This window comes from Chlorocebus sabaeus, chromosome 16, assembly GCF_047675955.1.
Source record: "Chlorocebus sabaeus isolate Y175 chromosome 16, mChlSab1.0.hap1, whole genome shotgun sequence".
Classification (NCBI taxonomy): Eukaryota; Metazoa; Chordata; class Mammalia; order Primates; family Cercopithecidae; genus Chlorocebus; species Chlorocebus sabaeus.
Genome location: NC_132919.1, coordinates 79,489,030 through 79,506,732, shown reverse-complemented (window position 1 = coordinate 79,506,732; position 17,703 = coordinate 79,489,030). Strand labels below are relative to the sequence as shown.

General features: G+C 57.9%; 1 protein-coding gene across 1 annotated transcript; it reads left to right on the top strand.

Moving 5' to 3' along the window:
- Positions 1–224: 224 nt before the first annotated feature.
- On the top strand, positions 225–8,846 carry NOTUM (notum, palmitoleoyl-protein carboxylesterase). The gene is made up of 11 exons (XM_008013299.3): positions 225–1,056; positions 1,939–1,991; positions 2,067–2,162; positions 2,638–2,698; positions 3,835–3,893; positions 4,294–4,396; positions 5,130–5,321; positions 5,454–5,554; positions 6,249–6,396; positions 7,518–7,565; positions 8,082–8,846. The coding sequence occupies exons 1-11, from the start codon at positions 734–736 to the stop codon at positions 8,386–8,388; spliced, it is 1,491 nt and encodes a 496-aa protein (XP_008011490.1). The 5' UTR covers positions 225–733; the 3' UTR covers positions 8,389–8,846.
- Positions 8,847–17,703: the final 8,857 nt, after the last annotated feature.

The window sequence follows — 17,703 nt, the reverse complement described above, 5'->3', positions numbered from 1 at the left end:
GGGGGATGGGAAGGACACTGGCGGCTCCAGGTGAGCTCGCCCGCCCCGCGCCCCCAGCCCGTCGGCCGCGGCCGGCTGCGCCGCGGGCGGAGTTCCCCGTCCCGCTCCCCCCGCCGGCGCGGAAAAGCCTCGCCCCTCCCCGTCGCCGCCGCCGCCGCCCCTTCCAGCTGCCCCGGGGGCGGGGGCGGCGGCGCCGGGCTGGCCGCGGTGAATGGAGCCGCCGGGGCCGCCTGGCCGCGCTGCCCCCCCACGGAGCCGGGCCGGGAGCGCCTCCGGCGGCCGCGGCGGGGTAGTCCAGGCCCCTCCGTCAGGCTTGCGGTTTGGGAAGAAAAGGCGATGCCTCCGCCAAGAAAAGAGCGAGCGCGGCCCCCTCCCCCCTCCGCCGAGCCCGGGCGGCGGCGGCGGCACATCTAACGCGCGGGCACCCGGGCCGCCGCGGCCCCCGCAAATAAGCCCAGCCTCGGCCCCCGCCGCTCATTGGCGCGGGCCGCAGCCAGCGCACCCAGACCCTGCGCTGCCCTCGGACGGCCGGGCGCGGAGCCCCAGCTGCGGAGGCCGACGGCACCCAGCCCCGAGAGCCTCGACGCCCAGCCGCGCGCGCGTTCTCCGCCAGGCCCGGCGGGCGGGAGCGGGGGCGAGGGAGCAGGAGCGCCAGTGTCCCCGGCATCCCCGGCCCGGCACCCTCCGCCGCCGCCGCCTCAAGGCCGCCCGCTCCCCGCAGGTGGACGCGGCCATGGGCCGAGGGGTGCGTGTGCTGCTGCTGCTGGGCCTACTGCACTGCGCAGGGGGCAGCGAGGGCAGGAAGACCTGGCGGCGCCGGGGTCAGCAGCCGCCGCCTCCCCCGCGGACCGAGGCGGCGCCGGCGGCTGGACAGCCCGTGGAGAGCTTCCCGCTGGACTTCACGGCCGTGGAGGGCAACATGGACAGCTTCATGGCGCAGGTCAAGAGTCTGGCGCAGTCCCTGTACCCCTGCTCCGCGCAGCAGCTCAACGAGGACCTGCGCCTGCACCTCCTACTCAACACCTCGGTGACCTGCAACGACGGCAGCCCCGCCGGGTAAGGCCGGCGCCCTGCGCCTCCCCGCCCCGCCCGACGCGCCTGGTCTCCGGCTGGACCTTCCCTGCGGGCCGCGGCCGTTCTCTCCCCCGGGAGAAAGGGCTTCCGTCGGGCGCCCCGCAGTGCTGGCCCCGAGGAGGGCCCGGCTCGGTGACTCTCCGTGTGGGGAACGGAGCGGCCCTGGAAGGGCTGGTCCCCGGCCAGCTCGGGCACTGACCCCTCGGCCTCCGGGCCCAGCCGCTCTGCAGGCGTCCTTCGGTCCCGGGGCGGGGAGATGGCAGCCCGAGAGCGCGCCTGGCTCTAGCGGGAACCGGCGACACCGGGGGCGGGAGAGGCTTGTTGCCCACCTCCCCACAGCCCCGAAGTAGATAGAAGACGTGAGGCCGGGGGTCGAGGAGTGGCGGGGGCGTCCACGCGCTCAACAGGCCGAGGACACCCAGGGACAGCGGGAGACGTGGGCGTGGGGTCGGGGCTCGGCAGGAAGGCTCCCCCGCCGGGTCGGTGCCTCCCGCGCTCCCCCGCAGCGTCCCGTGCCCCCGCCATGCGCGCTCCTTCCGTGCGGACGCGTTTCATGTTTCGAGAGCCGCCGAGCGCCCCGGGAGGACCGCCGCCCGCGCCGAGGTGACAACGGGACGCGCGCTGGGCTGGACGTGGGGATTTTCCACGCACCACAGCCCCGCGCGGCCCGTTCCCCGACCCGCGAGCGCCACCTCCCGGGACCGCCGCCGTCCCTGAGCTCCGCGTGGGCCTGGCCGAGGGCGCCCCCGTGCGACCGCCGCGCACGGCCGGAACAGGTGGCGCGTTCCCTCCGCTAGAGCTGGGCGCGCGGGGCGCGGCGGGGCTGCAGCCCCGGCCGACCCCCACGGTGCGTCCTCCCCGCAGCTACTACCTGAAGGAGTCCAGGGGCAGCCGGCGGTGGCTCCTCTTCCTGGAAGGTGCGTCCGGGGTCGAGGCTGGGGGAGGCTGGGGTTCTCTGCGCGCGCGGGCCTGAGCGGTGGCCGTGTCCGCAGGCGGCTGGTACTGCTTCAACCGCGAGAACTGCGACTCCAGATACAACACCATGCGGCGCCTCATGAGCTCCCGGGACTGGCCGCGCACTCGCACAGGTCAGCAGCGGGCCCTGGAGAAGGCGGCCTCGACGTGAGGCCCGGGAGGAAGCCGCGCCCGCGCCCTGGAGCCCCAGCGAGGCCCCCGCCCCGCACATCGTGCCCAGCCTGGCGCCCGGGTTTCCTAAGAGCAGGGGGCGCCCTTCACTCTCGCCCTTTGGGGTCCATTCCACATTAATATTCAGGCGCTTACTCAGCAGTTCTGGCCCTCCCCGGGGTCAAAGCAGGGCAGAGGATTGAAGTCAAGGTCAGACCTGGTGTCGTAGCCCAGCCGGGCACTGTGGCCATGGTGTCTTCCCGGGGTAACTAAACCCTACTGCCCTGCACTTTTCCGGCAACCTTGATTCAGGCCAGCAGCACCAGCACACCTCCCTTGCTGAGGTCAAGTAGGAACCCCTACTCCTCGCCAGGGGTTCCCAGACCCGTCCCTACACAGCCTCCTTCCGCTATAAAGACCCACCGCCTCTGTCCCCAGGCACAGGGATCCTGTCCTCACAGCCGGAGGAGAACCCCTACTGGTGGAACGCAAACATGGTGTAAGGGGGTGCAGGGTCCTGCCTGGGAGTCCTGCCTGGAGGGTGGTTCTTTCTGGGGGTCCTTCCTGGGGGGTCATGTCCTGGGATGGTCTTTGCCGGGGGTCCTGTTCTGGATGGTCCTTCTGGGGAGGTCCTGTCCTAGAGGGGTTCTGGAGGCGTTTCTTCCCTGGCGATGAGGGGGTCCTGCCCTGGCATGGTGCTTCCTGCAGGGGGGGGTCCTGTCCTGGGATGATCATTCCTGGGGGGGTTCTGTCCTGGGTTGGTCCTTCCTGGGGGGGTCCTGTCCTGGGATGGTCCTTCCTGGAGGGGGGGTCCTGTCCTGGGATGGTCCTTCCTGGAGGGGGGGTCCTGTCCTGGGTTGGTCCTTCCTGGGGGAGTCCTGTCCTGGGTTGGTCCTTTCTGGGGGGTCCTGTCCTGGATTGGTCCTTCCTGGGGGGTTTCTATCCTGGGGGTCTTTCTTGGGGGGAGTTCTATTCTGGGATGATCCTTCCTTGCTGGAGGGTCCTGTCCTCGGTTAGCCCTTCCTGGGGGGTCCTGTCCTGGATTGGTCGTTTCTGGGGGATGGGTTCTATCCTGGGGGTCTTTCTTGTGAGGGTTCTATTCTGGGATGGTCCTTCCTTGCTGGGGGGTCCTGTCCTGGGTTGGTCCTTCCTCGGGGGGTGTCCTATCCTGGGCTGGCCCTTCCTGGGGCGTGGGTTCTATCCTGAGTTGGTCCTTCCTGGGGGGCTCTTGTCCTAGGATGGTCCTTCCTCAGGGGAGTCCTGTCCTGGGATGGTCCTTCCTGGGGGGTCCTGTCCCGGGTTGGCCCTTCCTGGGAGGTCCTGTCCTGGGATGGTCCTTCCTCAGGGGGGTCCTGTCCTGGGTCCTGGGGGAGGGGTTCTGTCCTGGGTTGGCCCTTCCTGGGGGGGTCCTGTCCTGGGTTGGCCCTTCCTGGGGGGGTCCTGTCCTGGGTTAGCCCTTCCTGGGGGGGGTCCTGTCCTGGTCGGTCTTTTCTGGGGGTCCTGTCCTGGGTTGGCCCTTCCTGGGGGGGGGTCCTGTCCTGGTCGGTCTTTTCTGGGAGTCCTGTCCTGGGGGTCCTTTCTGGAGGCTGCCGGGCAGCAGGCTCTGTGACAGACTCACTCTGTTCTGTGTTGCAGCTTCATCCCCTACTGCTCCAGTGACGTTTGGAGTGGGGCTTCATCCAAGTCCGAGAAGAGTGAGTCCCCGACCTTCCCAGGGCACAGCAGGGCAGGGACAAGGCAGGACGGCAGGGCAGGGACGAGGCGGGATGGGGGGGTTCTGGGGAAAAGCTGACTCTCAGCCTTGTCTCACTTTCAAAGCCCTTGACAGTATGTCCCAGGGTGCCTGACTCATGCATTCACTGCTCGCTTGTCCACGACTGTAAGGGGTCCTTATTTCTGAATATTTCCTGGGGAGGAGGCCCCAGCATGGCCTGGTGCACCCACCTTCCTCCAGTCTACCCCAGCCCCTGACCCCACCTCAGAAGATTACCCCTAGTCCCCCAGCGGGGCAAGAACTCCTCTGCCAGCCATTCTGGGGTAGGAGGTGGTTCTCTGCCCAGGCCCCTACCTGAGGCCACCCCGTCCCTCTTGCAGACGAGTATGCCTTCATGGGCGCCCTCATCATCCAGGAGGTGGTGCGGGAGCTTCTGGGCAGAGGGCTGAGCGGGGCCAAGGTGCTGCTGCTGGCCGGGAGCAGGTGGGCAGGGCGGGCAGGGGCTGGAGGTGAGGGGCGAGGACGGTGTGCAGGGTGCATAGAAGGGGTGTGGGGTGGGGGTGTATGGGAGGCGAGGAGGGGGTGGAGTCTGTGCATATCTTGGCAGGTGGCTGGGAGGGTGAGAGGCTGGAGCTGGGAGAACCCACATCATTGGGGACGTCTCTGAGGCCTGGCTTCAGAGTGCTGGGTAACCGGACGCTGTCTAGAGGATGTTTCTGGACCCCATGGTTGTTGGATATAGCGGAAGGTTCGAGCCGCAGGGACCTAGGTCGTTGGTTAGAGGTTGGCCATGGTGTAACACCCCTTCTCCAGGGCCCAGTAGGTGAGGATCACCCCTGTGGGTCCCTGTATCCCAGCAGGCATGCAGGAGACCCAGGGGACATATGGGGAACAGATGAAGGGGCCTGAGGCCATGTAGTTTATCTTCATTTTCAGATAAGGAAAACTGAGTTAAAGAGACAGAGAGGAAAGGGAGGAGAGAGGGGAGAGCCTGGCTGTGTCAAGCACATGTGACCTGCCAGCCTCAGCCCTGGACTGCTCTGGAGGGGACAACCATGGGTCTTGCACATGAACAGAGAATGCAGAATGCATCTGCAGTTCAGAACGCATCAGGACTCCTGCCCAACTTGGGGCACGGGCTGACGCTGAGCAGACTCTGGGGGGAGGTGAGTGCCTCTCCCCAGCCACCTGGCCTCACATCTGGCCCTCCTTGCAGTGCGGGGGGCACCGGGGTGCTGCTGAATGTGGACCGTGTGGCTGAGCAGCTGGAGGAGCTGGGTTACCCCGCCATCCAGGTGCGAGGCCTGGCTGACTCCGGCTGGTTCCTGGACAACAAGCAGTATCGCCACACAGACTGTGTTGACACCATCACGTGTGCGCCCACAGAGGCTATCCGCCGTGGCATCAGGTGCTCCAGTGGGGAGGGCCCGTTCCTGCGCTGCAGCTCTGCCCCAAAAGGGCCTGGGTGGAGTGGCATCTGTGGGCGGGGAGCTCCGGGGGACGAGGCCCACAGCAGCCTAACCTGTGTTTGTGGCTCCAGGTACTGGAACGGGGTGGTCCCGGAGCGCTGCCGACGCCAGTTCCAGGAGGGCGAGGAGTGGAACTGCTTCTTTGGCTATAAGATCTACCCGACACTGCGCTGTGAGTGGGCGGCCGAGCGGAGCACACAGGGCAGCAGTGGGGTGGCCACACTTCCTTGCTTCTAAAAATCCAGCGTGGACTCCAATCTCTCAGGCTGGGCTTAGAAACCACTGCCCTGATCCAGGGAGGAGGCCGGCTGTGTGCCAGGGGGACCAGTCGCTGCAGCGTGCCTGGGACTTGCCTGCCCTCAGCACTGACACCCCCCAGTCCCAGGCAAAGTGGGGCAGGTGGTCACCCTGTCTATACCGGGGGCCAGGGATGTGGTTTGGAGCTCATCCCCGTGCTGCCCCTCCCTGCTGCAGGACCCTGAGCCAGTTCCTCCCCAGTCCCACACTCTGAGGAATGGTGAGGTTATGTGCAAGGGCATCATCACCAAATTTCGGTGAAAGTGGAGTCACTGAGAACCAGGCCAAGGTCATGGAAGAGTTAACAAGAGCCCTTCTTCAAGGAAACACAGTTTATGTAGTTAGTTAATTATGAACCTATGGATTATAAAAAGGCTGGTTTGAAAGAAGGAAGCCACATTCTGTGGGGGCTTATGACTGATACCCCTGGGGAGAGTTGGGCCAAGGCTAGCTGGCCTGTGAGCCTCAGCGGCACTGCAGGGGGCCGGGGGAGTGCTGAGCTCTGAGCCTAGGATGTGGGGCAGCAGCAGGGGTCATGGGGAGGCCGAACTGAGCCCCGCTGCCCGCAGGCCCCGTGTTCGTGGTGCAGTGGCTGTTTGACGAGGCACAGCTGACGGTGGATAACGTGCACCTGACGGGGCAGCCAGTACAGGAGAGCCAACGACTATACATCCAGAACCTCGGCCGCGAGCTGCGCCACACGCTCAAGGATGTGCCGTGAGTGCGTGGGCCCCGGGAGCCCCACGCCAAGTAGCTCCCTCTTGATTTACAAATAGAGGTCCTGAAAAAACAAAAGAAGAAAAAACAAAACAAAACAAAAAAAATAGAGGTTTTGTAGGCCGGGCGCGGTGACTCACGCCTGTAATCCCAGCACTTTGGGATGCCCATGCAGGCGGATCACCTGAGGTCAGGAGTGCAAGACCAGCCTGGCCAATATGGCGAAACCCCATCTCCACAAAATATGCAAAAATTAGTCTGGTGTAGTGGCAGGCACCTGTAATCCCAGCTACTAAAGAGGCTGAGGCAGGAGAATCACTTGAACCAGGAGGCGGAGGTTGCAGTGAGCTGAGATCGTGCCACTGCACTCCAGCCTGCGTGACGGAATAAGACTCTGTCTCAAAAAATACACATATACACACACACACACACACACATATATATGTATGTATAAAACACCCTTTCTCTCTTTGTATATGCAGAGAGAGACAGAGGTCTTGGGCCTGGCACGCTGGCTCACGGCTGTGATCCCACCCCTTTGGGAGGCCGAGGCAGCAGGATTGCTGGAGGCCAGGAGTCCAAGACCAGCCTGGGCAATACGGTGAAACCCTGTCTCTACTGCACATACAAAATTGTACTGCACATACAAAAATTATACAGGTAGTGTCACCTGTAATCCCAGCTACTCAGGAGGCTGAGGCAGGAGGATCACTTGAGCCCAGGAGTTCAAGGTTACAGTGAGCTAACCTTGCCTGCAGGAGGCAAGCAAGCTTCGATTGTACCACTACACTCCAGCTGGGGCGATAGAGCCAGACCCCAACTCCAAACAAAATAAAAGTAGAGTTCTGGATAGTAGCAGAATATTTGCCTGTCTGGGACAGCCTCCTGCCACCACCTGGGAGGGCCTGCCTGGAAGAGGTGGACGCTGGGCAGGGATTTGAGGCACAAAGCGGTAAGGGTCAGCCGGGAGCTGGCCGACTAGGGGGCGGCCCGGGTCAGAGGAGCAGCTGGCAGCCAACAGGAAGGGGCGATGGCCAGGCCGGGGACAGCTCTAGGGGAGTGGGGGTGGAAAAGGGGCTGAGGGGTGGGGAGCTCACAAGCCACTGTCTTCTCTCCAACAGAGCCAGCTTTGCCCCTGCCTGCCTCTCCCATGAGATCATCATCCGGAGGTCAGTGGCCTTGCTCTGGGCAGCTTGCATCCGTGACATCAACTTAAAAAGTCCACAGGCTCCTCAACAGCACTTGGGCCTCCCACGGGCCTCTTCTTGGCCCTTCTAGGGGCAGGATTTCCTTGTAGGGGTGCCAGAGCCACTTGTACCAACAGCTGTATGGCAAGAATTAAGACTCAGCCCTGGGCTGGGCACAGTGGCTCGCGCCTGTAATCCCAGCACTTTGGGAGGCCGAGGCGGGCGGATCACCTGAGGTCAGGAGTTCGAGACCAGCCTGGCCAATGTAGTGAAACCCTGTCTCTACTAAAAATACAAAAACTTAGCCGGGCATGGTGGCGGGCGCCTGTAATCCAGCTACTCGGGAGGCTGAGGCAGGAGAATCGCTTGAACCCGGGAGGCGGAGGTTGCAGTGAGCCAAGATCGTGCCATTGCACTCCAGCCTGGTCAAAAAAAAAAAAAGCCGCCTCAGTGTTGATGCCCCTCCCCCCATGTGACCCACCTGGTTTTCCTCTGCAGCCACTGGACTGATGTCCAGGTGAAGGGGACATCGCTGCCCCGAGCACTGCACTGCTGGGACAGGAGCCTCCATGACAGCCACAAGACCAGCAAGACCCCCGTCAAGGGCTGCCCCATCCACCTGGTGGACAGCTGCCCCTGGCCCCACTGCAACCCCTCATGCCCCACCGTCCGAGACCAGTTCACGGGGCAAGAGATGAACGTGGCCCAGTTCCTCATGCACATGGGCTTCGACGTGCAGACGGTGGCCCAGCAGCAGGGACTGGAGCCCAGCAAGCTGCTGGGGCTGCTGAGCGACGGAAGCTAGGCGGACCATTTGGAGGAGATGCCAGCACTGAGGGGCCCAGCCACCGCTGCCCCAGTGCCACCTCACCCCCCACCAGCAGGCCCTCCCATCTCTTCAGGACAGGGCCCCAGCCGTCCCTCTGTCTGGGTCTGCCCACCACCCTCCCTGCCCCGGCTTTCCCTGGCCCTCTCCCACAGCCCAGCCAGAGAAAAAGGACCTGCTGTCATCCCCAGCTGTGACCTGGGGGCCCTTCCTGATGACGAGTGGGGAGCCAGAAGAGAAGCACTGGATTCCTCAGCCCACCAGCTCAGACAGCCCCCACCTGGCCCCGCCCATCAAGCCCTTTTATATTATTTTATAAAGTGACTTTTTTATTACTTTAATTTTTAAAAAAGGGAAAATAAGAAATATATGATGAATGATATTGTTTTGTAACTTTTTAAAAATGATTTTTAAAAAAGAGACAAAAAAGAACCTCACTGCTGGCGTGTTTATTTGCTTCATAGCTTCACACCTCTCCTTCCCCTCCCCGGCCCCAGGGCAGCAGAAAGACACAGGGAGGAGCCATGGGGACTCCCCAGCTCTGACCCCTTCTTGGATGCACAGACTCAGAGCAGGGTCTTCTGGAGGGGCCCTGCTTCCCTTCAACCCTTCCGCAGGTGCCCACTTCCCAGGGCGGATGGTAGTAGCTGCGTTTCTTTTTACTTATTTATTTAGAGACAGGATCTCGTGTTGCCCAGGCTGGAGTGCAGTGGCACAATCACAGCTCACTGCAGCCTTGAACCCCTGGGCTCAAGCAATTCCCCCACTTCAGCCTCCCGAATAGCTGGGGTTACAGGCACACACCACCACACCCAGCTACTGTCTGAATTTTTTGTAGAGATGGAATCTCCCTTTGTTGCCCAGACTGGTCTTGAACTCCTGGACTCAAGCCATCCTCGCTGCTCAGCCTCCCAATGTGCTGGGATTACAGGTGTGAGCCACTGTACTTGGCCCCTTTTTATATTTTTTTTATTGGGAAGAAATTCGCGTAACAGCCCAGGCACGGTGGCTCAAGGAGGTCAGGATCACGAGATCAGGAGATCGAGACCATCCTGGCTAACTCAGTGAAACCCCGTCTCTACTAAAAAATACAAAAAACTAGCCGGGCGTGGTGGCGGGCGCCTGTAGTCCCAGCTACTCGGGAGGCTGAGGCAGGAGAATGGCGTGAACCCGGGAGGCGGAGCTTGCAGTGTGCTGAGATCCGGCCACTGCACTCCAGCCTGGGTGACAGAGCGAGACTCTGTCTCAAAAAAAAAAAAAAAAATTCGCGTAACATAGGACAAACCATTTCCAAGTGAGCGACTCAGAGGCATCTGTCACATTCAGAGAGCTATGCAATCCCTGGTTCTCTCTCGTTTCAAAACTCTTGCCAGGCGCAGTGACTCACACCTGTAATCCCAGCACTTTGGGAGACCGAGGCAGGCAGATCACGAGGTCAGGGGTTTGAGACCAGTCTTGACCAACATGATGAAACTCTGTCTCTACCAAAAATACAAAAAATTAGCTGGGTGTGGTGGCATGCATCTGTAATCCCAGCTACTCGGGAGGCTGAGGCAGAATTGTTTGAGCCCAGGAGGCAGAGGTGGCACTGAGCCGACATTGCACCACTGCACTCCAGCCTGGGCAACAGAGCGACACCTGTCTCAGAAAAAAAAAAAAAAAAACCAACAAAACAAAAACAAAAAAAACCTTTTTTTTTTTTTTTTTTTTTTTTTTTGAGACTGAGTCTCGCTGTATCTCCCAGGCTGGAGTGCAGTGGCACAATCTCAGCTCATTACAACCTCTGCCTTCTGGGCTCAGGTGATTCTCCTGCCTCAGCCTCCCGAGTAGCTGGAATCACAGGCATGTGCCTACCATGCCCGGCTAATTTTTATATTTTTAGTAGAGATGGGGTTTCGCATGTTGGCCAGGCTGGTCTCAAACTCTTGACCTCAGGTGATCCGCCCGCCTCAGCCTCCCAAGGTGCTGGAATTACAGGTGTGATCCCCTCCGCCCAGCCCCTAGTTTCAAAACTCTTATCAACCCAGAACGCTTCCTACCCAGCTGACAATTCCTTAAACGTTTGCATTTTATTCATTTCTACCAGGTCATTCGTGCACATGGTTCAAAATTCAAAAGATGCAGAAGGTATGAAGGTGAATGTCCATTTCCCCCCCAGCCCAGGCTCCCTGGCTCTGCTTCCAAGGGCAAACAGCACTACCTTGTGGATATTCCCAGAGATCATTTTGTGAAAATTCCAGTAAACAGGTGCACACATTTGTAGGGACCAGCCCCACAGGGTCGGTGGTTTTTCTCCCCATGAGCAGAGACAAGAGACTGTAGAAATAAAGACACAAGACAAAGAGAGAAAAGAAAAGACAGCTGGGCCCAGGGGACCTCTACCACCAAAACACGGAGACCAGTAGTGGCCCCAAATGCCAGGCTGGGCTGATATTTATTGGATACAAAACAAAGGGGCAGGGTAAGGAGTGTGAGCCATCTCCAAAGATAGGTAAGGTCACGTGGGTCACGTGTCCACTGGACAGGGGGCCCTTCCCTGCCTGGGAGCCAAAGCAGAGAGAAAGAGAGGAGAGAGAGAGGAGACAGCCTATGTGCCATTATTTCTGCATATCAGAGACTTTTAGTACTTTCACTAATTTTGCTACTGCTACCTAGAAGGCAGAGCCAGGTGTACAGGATGGAACATGAAGGCGGACCAGTGTGACCACTGAAGCACAGCATCACAAGGAGACGTTAGGCCTCCGGATAACTGCGGGTGGGTCTGACTGATGTCAGGCCCTCCACAAGAAGGGGAGGACTACAGTCTTCTCTAAACTCCCCCCGGGAAAAGGAGACTCCCTTTCCCGGTCTGCTAAGTAGTGGGTGGTTTTCCTTGGCACTGACGCTACCACTAGACCACCGTCCGCTTGGCAACGGACGTCTTCCCAGACACTGGCGTTACCGCTAAACCAGGGAGCCCTCTGGTGGCCCTGCCCGGGCATAACAGAAGGCTCGCACTCTGGTCTTCCGGTCACTTCTCACTATGTCCCCTCAGCTCCTATCTCTGTATGGCCTGGTTTTTCCTAGGTTATGATTGTAGAGCGAGGATTATTATAATATTGGAGGAAAGAGTAATTGTTACAAACTAACGATTAATGATATTCATATATAATCATGTATATGATCTAGATCTACTATATCTCTTGTTGTTTTATATATTTTATTAGACTGGAACAGTTCGTGCCCTCGGTCTCTTGCCTCGGCACCTGGGTGACTTGCGCCCACACACATTGACATGCATGCAATTTTTTATTTTACACAGATGGCTACACATCACACACTGGTGTCTCCTCCTCTTAACACTGTATCTCAGGGTGCGCAGCAAGCTGCCGCAGGTGTGACAGTCCCGGGCCTGCGGAGGGCTCTCCTGCACACTCAGGTGCAAAGGGTGCTCGTGCACAGCCTTGTCGTGTGGTCATCACATTGCATAAGGGCAAGTATGTCTGTGGGCTAAACCCCAGAGGTGGGATTCCTGGGACAAGAACATGAAGCTCTAGCCTGTCTCCCCAGCACTTTGGGAGGCCAGGGTGAGATGATCGCTTCGGCCCAGGAGTTTGAGACCAGCCTGGGCAACATAGGGAGACCCCTGTCTCTAAAAAAAAAAAAAAAAAATTAAAACATTGGCTGGGGGTGGTGATGCACACCTCTGGTCCTAGCTACTTGGGAGGCTGAGGTAGGAGGATTGCTTAAACCTGGGAAGTCACAGCTGCAGTGAGCAGTGATTGTGCCAGTGCACTCCAGCCTGAGTGACAAAGCAAGACCTTGTTTCAAAAAAAAAAAAAAAAAAAAACAGGCCAGACACGTTGGCTCACGCCTGTAATCCCAGCACTTTGGGAGGTTGAGGCAGGCGGATCACTTGAGGTCAGAAGTTCAACACCAGCCTGGCCAACATGGTGAAATCCTGTCTCTACTAAAAGTACAAGAATTAGCCAGGTGTGGGGGCACACACCTGTAATCCCAGCTACTTGGGAGGCTGCGGCAGGAGAATTGCTTGAACCTGGGAGGTGGAGGTTGCAGTGAGCCGAGATGGTGCCACGGCACTCCAGCTTGGGCGACAGAGCAAGACTCTGTCTCGAAACACACACGCACATACGCGCGCGCGCACACACACACACACACACACACCCCTCTGTAGTTTTGATAATACCGAGGTCACACCAGCGCCAACCTTGGGCACCGTTGTGGGTGGAGCTTTCTAAGCAAAGCATTTCATGCCAATTGTCATGTGATCCCCAAGTAGCCCCACAAGGTAGGTTTCATTATAAACGCCAGTTTACAGGCCAGGCACACTAGCTCATGCTGTAATCTCAGCACTTTGGGAGGCCGAGGTGGGTGGATTGCTCGAGACCAGGAGTTTGAGACCAGCCTGGGCAACACGGTGAAATCCCATCTCTACTAAAAATACCAAAAAAAAAAGGCCAGGCGCAGTGGCTCATGCCTGTAATCCCAGCACTTTGGGAGACTGAGGCAGGCAGATCACGAGGTCAGGAGATCGAGACCATCCTGGCTAACACGGTGAAACCCCATCTCTACTAAAAATACAAAAAATTAGTTGGGCGTGGTGACAGGTGCTTGTAGTCCCAGCTACTTGGGAGGCTGAGGCACGAGAATTGCTTGAACCCAGGAGGCAGAGGTTGCAGTGAGCCGAGATCACAACACTGCATTCCAGCCTGGGTGACAGAGCAAGATTCTGACTCAAAAAATAAAATAAAATACTCCACTTTACAAAGAAACAGGCCCAGAGAGGCAGTGTGACCCTAAGGGTTACAGGAGGATGCTGAGGCCAGGCCAGCCTGAGCTTCACACCTGCCCTGCGGCCACAGCTCCATTCCCAGAGTGACCAGGACTGTAGAGACCCTGTGCCCTGGGGACATGTCCTGGGGTCTGACTCTCTGTGCCAATGAGTCAGGGCTGCCCTGGGCCCGAGAATACCCAGGAAGGACTGGTGCCCATGGGCAGGTGTCTGCCACCCCAGGCAGAGCCAAGTGGCCTGTCCACCATCCCCCTCTGGGCTCCTATGTAGTCTCTGGTGGGAATCCATGCAGTCCCAGCAGCCACGGGAGACAACAAGGTCAGAGACGTGGAGACCAAGGGCTGGAGGTGAGAGAAGGGGTCTGGGGAGTCTGGTGGCCTCCTCCTCGGGGCCTCCAGAGCCAAACCTCTAGGCAGGGCCTCGGACGGGACTCCCCACAAGGACAGAGCTCCGGAGGGAGAGGGGGCTGGGGGACATGAAAGAGGCCTGGCTGTCGCCCTGTCTGGGGAGGGCTATCGCCTTTGCTGGGAGGGCGGGGCCTGCAGTGCTGTCGGAGCTGGGGAACCACATTCGAGGTGCTGGCTCCTGGCCAACTCTGGCTTGAGCACTGCGGTCCAGCAGCCGTGACGTTTGCTCCTCTGAGGTGGCTGAAAGGGACCTGAGGGCGGATGGTGGTATGTCGAGGGACCAGGCTCACTGAACAGGACACTTGTGGGTTGGGCCCAAAGGGATTTCACCAGTGAATAAACACTTTCTTCCCACGTTTGTGCCAAAAGAGAGAGAGGCCCAGCTCACCTAATGGTCAATCGGTCAATTGGTGCCACACTTTCCTGCAGGACCAGGGACAAAACGAGCCCTAGGACACGAAGAGGACGCTGGCCTGTAGCTCCGTGGTGACGGTGACCCCAGGCTGTCCTGCAGGACCAGGGACAAAACGAGCCCTAGGACACGAAGAGGATGCTGGCCTGTAGCTCCATGGTGATGATGACCCCAGGCTGTCCACGCTGACTTCTCACCTTTCCCAGGACGGTTGGCACCTTTCATTCTCCGGAATGAAAACACTCAGGGCCGGGCGCGGTGGCTCACGCCTGTAATCCCAGCACTTTGGGAGGCCGAGACGGGCGGATCACAAGGTCAGGAGTTCAAGACCATCCTGACTAACATGGTGAAACCCCGTCTCTACTAAAAATACAAAAAAATTAGCCGGGCGAGGTGGCGGGCGCCTGTAGTCCCAGCTACTCGGGAGGCTGAGGCAGGAGAATGGCGTGAACCTGGGAGGTGGAGCTTGCGGTGAGCCGAGATCACGCCACTGCACTCTAGCCTGGGCGACAGAGCCAGACTCCACTTCAAAAAAAAAAGAAAGAAAGAAAGAAAGAAAACACTCAGGACATTCACCCAACACTGAGCCGTGTCTCTTCCAGCAGCGATGGCTGAGGCGTAGCCTTTGCTATCCAGGGACCGGAAGCAGGGAACTTCTACTGTGTGACAACATCCATTGCAAATTTAAACTCTGTACTTAAAAAAAAAAAAAAGCCTGCCAAGCGTGGTGGCTCACTCCGGTAATCCCGGCACTTTGGGAGGCCGAGGTGGACAGATCACCTGAGGTCAGGAGTTCAAGATCAGCCTGACCGACATGGTGAAACCCCATCTCTACTAAAAATAGAAAAATTAGCCGGGTGTGGTGCTCCATGCCTGTAATTCCAGCTACCCAGGAGGCTGAGGCGGGAGAATCTCCTGAACCCAGGAGGCGGAGGTTGCAGGGAGCTGAGATCACGACACTGCACTCCAGGTTGGGCAACGGAGCGAGACCCCATCTTCAATAAATAAAGAAGTAAAAATAAAAATATTTGTGAATGTATACCGCAGTAGCAACAAATGTGCCTGGCCCCACATCTTGGTCTCGACGCCATTCCCCCAACACAAGGAACCACGTTCCTGGGAGAGACATGGCTGACTCCAGGGCTGGGCTGGCGTCTGAGACAGGAAAAAAAAAAACAGTGTTTTCCCTGCTCTCACATACTCAACAGTCAACATCCAACACAGAACACTTCAACTCTGGTCACCAAAATGTGTGTGGGGATTTTCCCCAAACACCAAGCGAGCCTCCAGCCGACACGCACTGGGCGTCCTCCAGCCCTGTTCCCTTGTGACACTTTCTCCCTGCAGACGGTATCCGATCCTGCAGGCTAAGGTCTCAGTTCCACAAGCGTGTCCTCCATTTCTGATGCCAGTCCCAAGTACAGCTGTCCCTTTGTATCCTTGGGGGATGGGATCCAGGACCTCCAAAACACCGAAATCCACAAGGCTGCAGTCCCTGATACAAAATGGCATGTTATTTGCATATAACCTCGGCACTGCCTCCTGTGGACTCACATCACCTCTAGATTACTTATAACACCTGCTATGTAAATTCTATGTAAACAGTTGTTACATCGTATTGCTTTTTAAATTTGTATTATTTGTATTATTATTATTATTGAGATGGAGTCTCCCTCTGTCACCCAGGCTAAAGAACAGTGGCATGATCTCGGCTCACTGCAATCTCCGCCTCTCAGGTTCGAGCGAGTCTCCTGCCTCAGCCTCTGGAGTAGCTGGGATTACAGGCACATACCACCATGCCTGGCTAATTTTTATATTTTTAGTAGAGACGGGATTTCACCATGTTGGTTGGTCAGGCTGGTCTCAAACTCCTGACTTCGGGTGATCCACCCACCTCGGCCTCCCACAGTGCTGGGTGTACAGGCATGAGCCACCGCGCCCAGCCTTATTTACTGTTTTATTTTTGGTTTTTGTATTTTCTTTTCTTTTTCTTTGTAATGGAGTCTCGCTCTGCTGCCCAGGCTGGAGTGCAGTGGCACGATCTCAGCTCACGGCAACCTCTGCCTCCCGGGTTCCTGCCATTCTCTTGCCTCAGCCTCCTGAGTAGCTGGGACTACAGGCGCCCACGACCACGCCTGGCTAACTTTTTGTACTTTTAGTAAAGACGGGATTTCACCATGTTAGCCAGGATGGTCTCGATCTCCTGACTTGTTGATCCACCCGCCTTGGCCTCCCAAAGTGCTGGGATTACAGGTGTCCACCACCGCACCCGGCTAATTTTTTGTATTTGTAGTAAAGACGGGGTTTCACCATGTTAGCCAGGATGGTCTTGATCTCCTGACCTGGTGATCCGCCCACCTTGGCCTCCCAAAGTGCTGGGATACAGGTGTGAGCCTCTGTACCCGGCTTTTTTCTTTTTTTTCTTTTTTTTGAGACGGAGTCTCGCTCTGTCGCCCAGGCTGGAGTGCAGTGGCACGTTCTCAGCTCACTGCAAGCTCCGCCTCCCAGGTTCACGCCATTCTCCTGCCTCAGCCTTTTGAGTAGCTGGGACTACAGGTGCCCGCCACCACGCACGGCCAATTTTTGTATTTTTAGTACAAACGGGGTTTCACCATGTTGGCCTGGCTGGTCTCAAACTCCTGACCTCAGGTGATCTGCCTGCCTCAACCTCTCAATGTGCTGGGATTACAGGCGTGAGCCACCGTGCCCGGCCACATTTTTTACTATATCACAGTATCACAGGAAATACACAGGTTGAACCTGGAATATCTTGTAGTGCCAAAAAGTAAGGAAGTGCTTACACACACGCGCACACACACACACACACACATTGACGGAAGCACGTTGGGGGAGCCCGGCAGACCACAAGAGCCCCTGTAGTTCCGGATTCTAATCCAAACTATAAACACCCAGTCAGGCATGGTGGCTCACGCCTGTAATACCAGCACTTCAGGAAGCTGAGGCGGGTGGATCACTTGAGGTCAGGAGTTCAAGACCAGGCTGGTCAACATAGTGAACCCCCATCTCTACTAAAAATACAAATATTAGCTTAGTGTGGTGACCAGCGCCTGTAAGCCCCACTACTCAGGAGGCTGAGGCTGGAGAATCACTTGAACCCAGGAGACAGAGGTTGCAGTGTGCCAAGATCATGCCACTGCACTCCAGTCTGGGTGACAGAGTAAGACTCCATCTCAAAAATACAACAACAGGCCGGGCGTGATGGCTCATGCCTGTAATCCTAGCACTTTGGGAGGCCAAGACAGGTGGATCACGAGGTCAAGAGATCAAGACCATCTGGTCAACATAGTGAAACCCCGTCTCTACTGAAAATACAAAAATTACCTGGGCATGGTGGCGTACACCTGTTGTCCCAGCTACTCGGGAGGCTGAAGCAGGAGAATTGCTTGAATCTGGGAGGTGGAGGTTGCAGTGAGTCGAGACCATGCCACTGCACCCCAGCCTGGGTGACAGAGCTAGACTCCATCTCAAAAAAATAAAAAAATAGAAAAACCACCACCAACAACAAAGTATAAACATCTGTAAATCCAAGCTGGTATAGACACATCATTGAACAAACAAATAAACGGGGGAGGAGACAAGTCTCCTTTGCTGAAAAATTCTATGTAATTTTTATAGACACTCTGCCCCTAGGGAGGGGGAACCTAACCCCCCACTTCTTCCTT

Excerpts from the sequence above, each read along its gene's own strand:
- NOTUM (XM_008013299.3), top strand. The coding sequence starts at position 734 with ATGGGCCGAGGGGTGCGTGTGCTGCTGCTGCTGGGCCTACTGCACTGC. Across the intron at positions 1,992-2,066 it reads GTGGCTCCTCTTCCTGGAAG|GCGGCTGGTACTGCTTCAAC; the intron begins GTGCGTCCGGGG and ends CCGTGTCCGCAG. Across the intron at positions 5,555-6,248 it reads GATCTACCCGACACTGCGCT|GCCCCGTGTTCGTGGTGCAG; the intron begins GTGAGTGGGCGG and ends CGCTGCCCGCAG.